General features: G+C 54.2%; 1 protein-coding gene across 2 annotated transcripts; it reads left to right on the plus strand.

The window, feature by feature from the left end:
- Nucleotides 1-266: 266 nt before the first annotated feature.
- On the plus strand, nt 267-1088 carry LOC119309296. Of its 2 annotated transcripts, none has more exons than XM_037585322.1 (2): nt 267-776; nt 861-1088. In XM_037585322.1, the coding sequence occupies exons 1-2, from the start codon at nt 284-286 to the stop codon at nt 1049-1051; spliced, it is 684 nt and encodes a 227-aa protein (XP_037441219.1). In that variant the 5' UTR covers nt 267-283; the 3' UTR covers nt 1052-1088. The 2 variants fall into 2 exon arrangements, with proteins under 2 accessions (XP_037441219.1, XP_037441225.1); XM_037585328.1 differs by having other exon boundaries at nt 267-745.
- The last annotated feature ends 716 nt before the right edge of the window (nt 1089-1804 follow it).

A 1804-nucleotide genomic window follows, 5' to 3' on the forward strand; every position in this document is an offset into this window, starting at 1 on the left:
ACCACCACCTACCCCAAGCCCTGCTGCCCACCACCACTCCCGCAACCGGGCGACCACCGCGGTGCCCCACTCCACCACATCCAGACCCCCTCCCCTCATCCCCCTCCCCCACCGCACCGGCCACTGCCTCCCACCATACCGGTCTCCGATCCGCCGTGCCGGAAGGCTACAGAAGCACCGCCCCGACGCTGCCCCATGGCCGGCCTTCTTGAGGCCTGGCGACTCCATGCTCCCCTCCAGGACCGGCGCCTCCATCCAACCTCCTTCCCAGCCGGTCCGCTGGATGACCAGCGCCGCGACGTCCCCGAACATCTGCCTCCCTCCACCACCCATGGCATCGTGCGCAGGTGGCGGCGCAACCGTCTCCCAGCCATCCTTCTGGGAGCACCACCGCCTGGATCTCCGCAGCCACGCCACCAGACGACCTTCCAGGAGCCACCGCCGCCTGGATGTGCGCAATCCCTCCCGCGCGGACGACCCCAGTCCCCAACACGCATGGTCGTCGTGGTGTGGGCGGCTTCACCGCGTGCAGCCACAGTTCAGGGACTGGGAACGCGAGGAGTCCGGCGGCGGCACATCCGGTGGCTGCAGGAGCTCGGATTCATTGCCGGCTGGAAGTGGGATAGCGGGGGTGCTCAGATCCGTAGCTGGCTGGGTGTGGGCTGGCGGGGGAGCCCCAATCCGTCGCCGGGTGGCCGCTTGGTGTCGGGGATCTCAGATCCATCGTCGACGACTCGTGGTGAAGGTGCGGCGACATTGGAGGTCACGGCTATGCAGTATGTCGTGCCAGCGTACATCACCTCTGCTCCGCTCTCATGTTGTTCTCCGCTGATGCAGTGCACTTTGCTTTCCCAATGCAGGGCGTATTGGTCGTCGGTGCAGTCCGCCGGCACGCGGCCGAATGCCCCATGTCCTGCTTTTCCCCTACCAAATCGACTCTGCTTCCCCTGAGTTCGCGTGTACGAGGTTCTGCACTGCATCGAGCTCCCCAGGATACCAAATTGTGATTCACTTTTCAATTCAGAAAAAAAGGTGTTGTGCAAATTTCTAGGAGACTAGAAGTTCATATATTTTTTTGAAAAATTCACTGTCCCCTTGGAGAGGTTCGCTCCTCTAACCGTTGTGGTTCACCCTGTTCCACGTGAACCAAAACAAAAGAGACACAAAAGAAAATGCCCCCTGGTAGTATAGGAGAGAGCGGTTTGCTTCTATGGGACTAGAGGTTCACTCCACACAAAATGCAGCTCAATGTGATGTTTTTTAAAAATGTATGAAGTTCACTACTCTTCCAAGTGCAAAACACACGAGAAAAAAATTGTGTCAAAAAACTGTCGTTCACTTCTATTCGCTACGAGGTTCACTTCCCCTCATGTGGTTCACTACTCTCGTGGCGCACAATCAAGATCTCACAGAGAGAAAAAATGTTGTAAAAGAAAGTTAAGAAAAGGCAGAAAAATCATGAAGTTCATTTTTTGTAGTGTTGCATTCAATTTTGGTACTGCTCGCGGTTTACTTACCTCCAATGTGAAGTGCAGAAAAAAATGTTACAGGAATGACAAAACAAAGCAATGCTGTTCACTTCTCGATAGTGTTGCGGTTCACCTTCTTGTTTTAGAAAATTTACGTCCGACAAAACAAATTATGCAGCTCGCTTGCCCATCCGATGCAGTGCACTTCTTGATAGTGTTGTGGTTCATTTACACCGTATGTGAAGTGCACTCTATTCTCTCGTCCTTTAAAAAATTATGTTTGAATAAAAGAAACCATGCAGTTCTCTTACCCGTTCGATGCAGTGCGGTTTTTC

The sequence above is a fragment of the Triticum dicoccoides genome, chromosome 1B (assembly GCF_002162155.2).
Source record: "Triticum dicoccoides isolate Atlit2015 ecotype Zavitan chromosome 1B, WEW_v2.0, whole genome shotgun sequence".
Lineage (NCBI taxonomy): Eukaryota > Viridiplantae > Streptophyta > Magnoliopsida > Poales > Poaceae > Triticum > Triticum dicoccoides.

Excerpts from the sequence above, each read along its gene's own strand:
- LOC119309296 (XM_037585322.1), top strand. The coding sequence starts at position 284 with ATGACCAGCGCCGCGACGTCCCCGAACATCTGCCTCCCTCCACCACCC. Across the intron at positions 777-860 it reads TTGGAGGTCACGGCTATGCA|GGCGTATTGGTCGTCGGTGC; the intron begins GTATGTCGTGCC and ends TTCCCAATGCAG.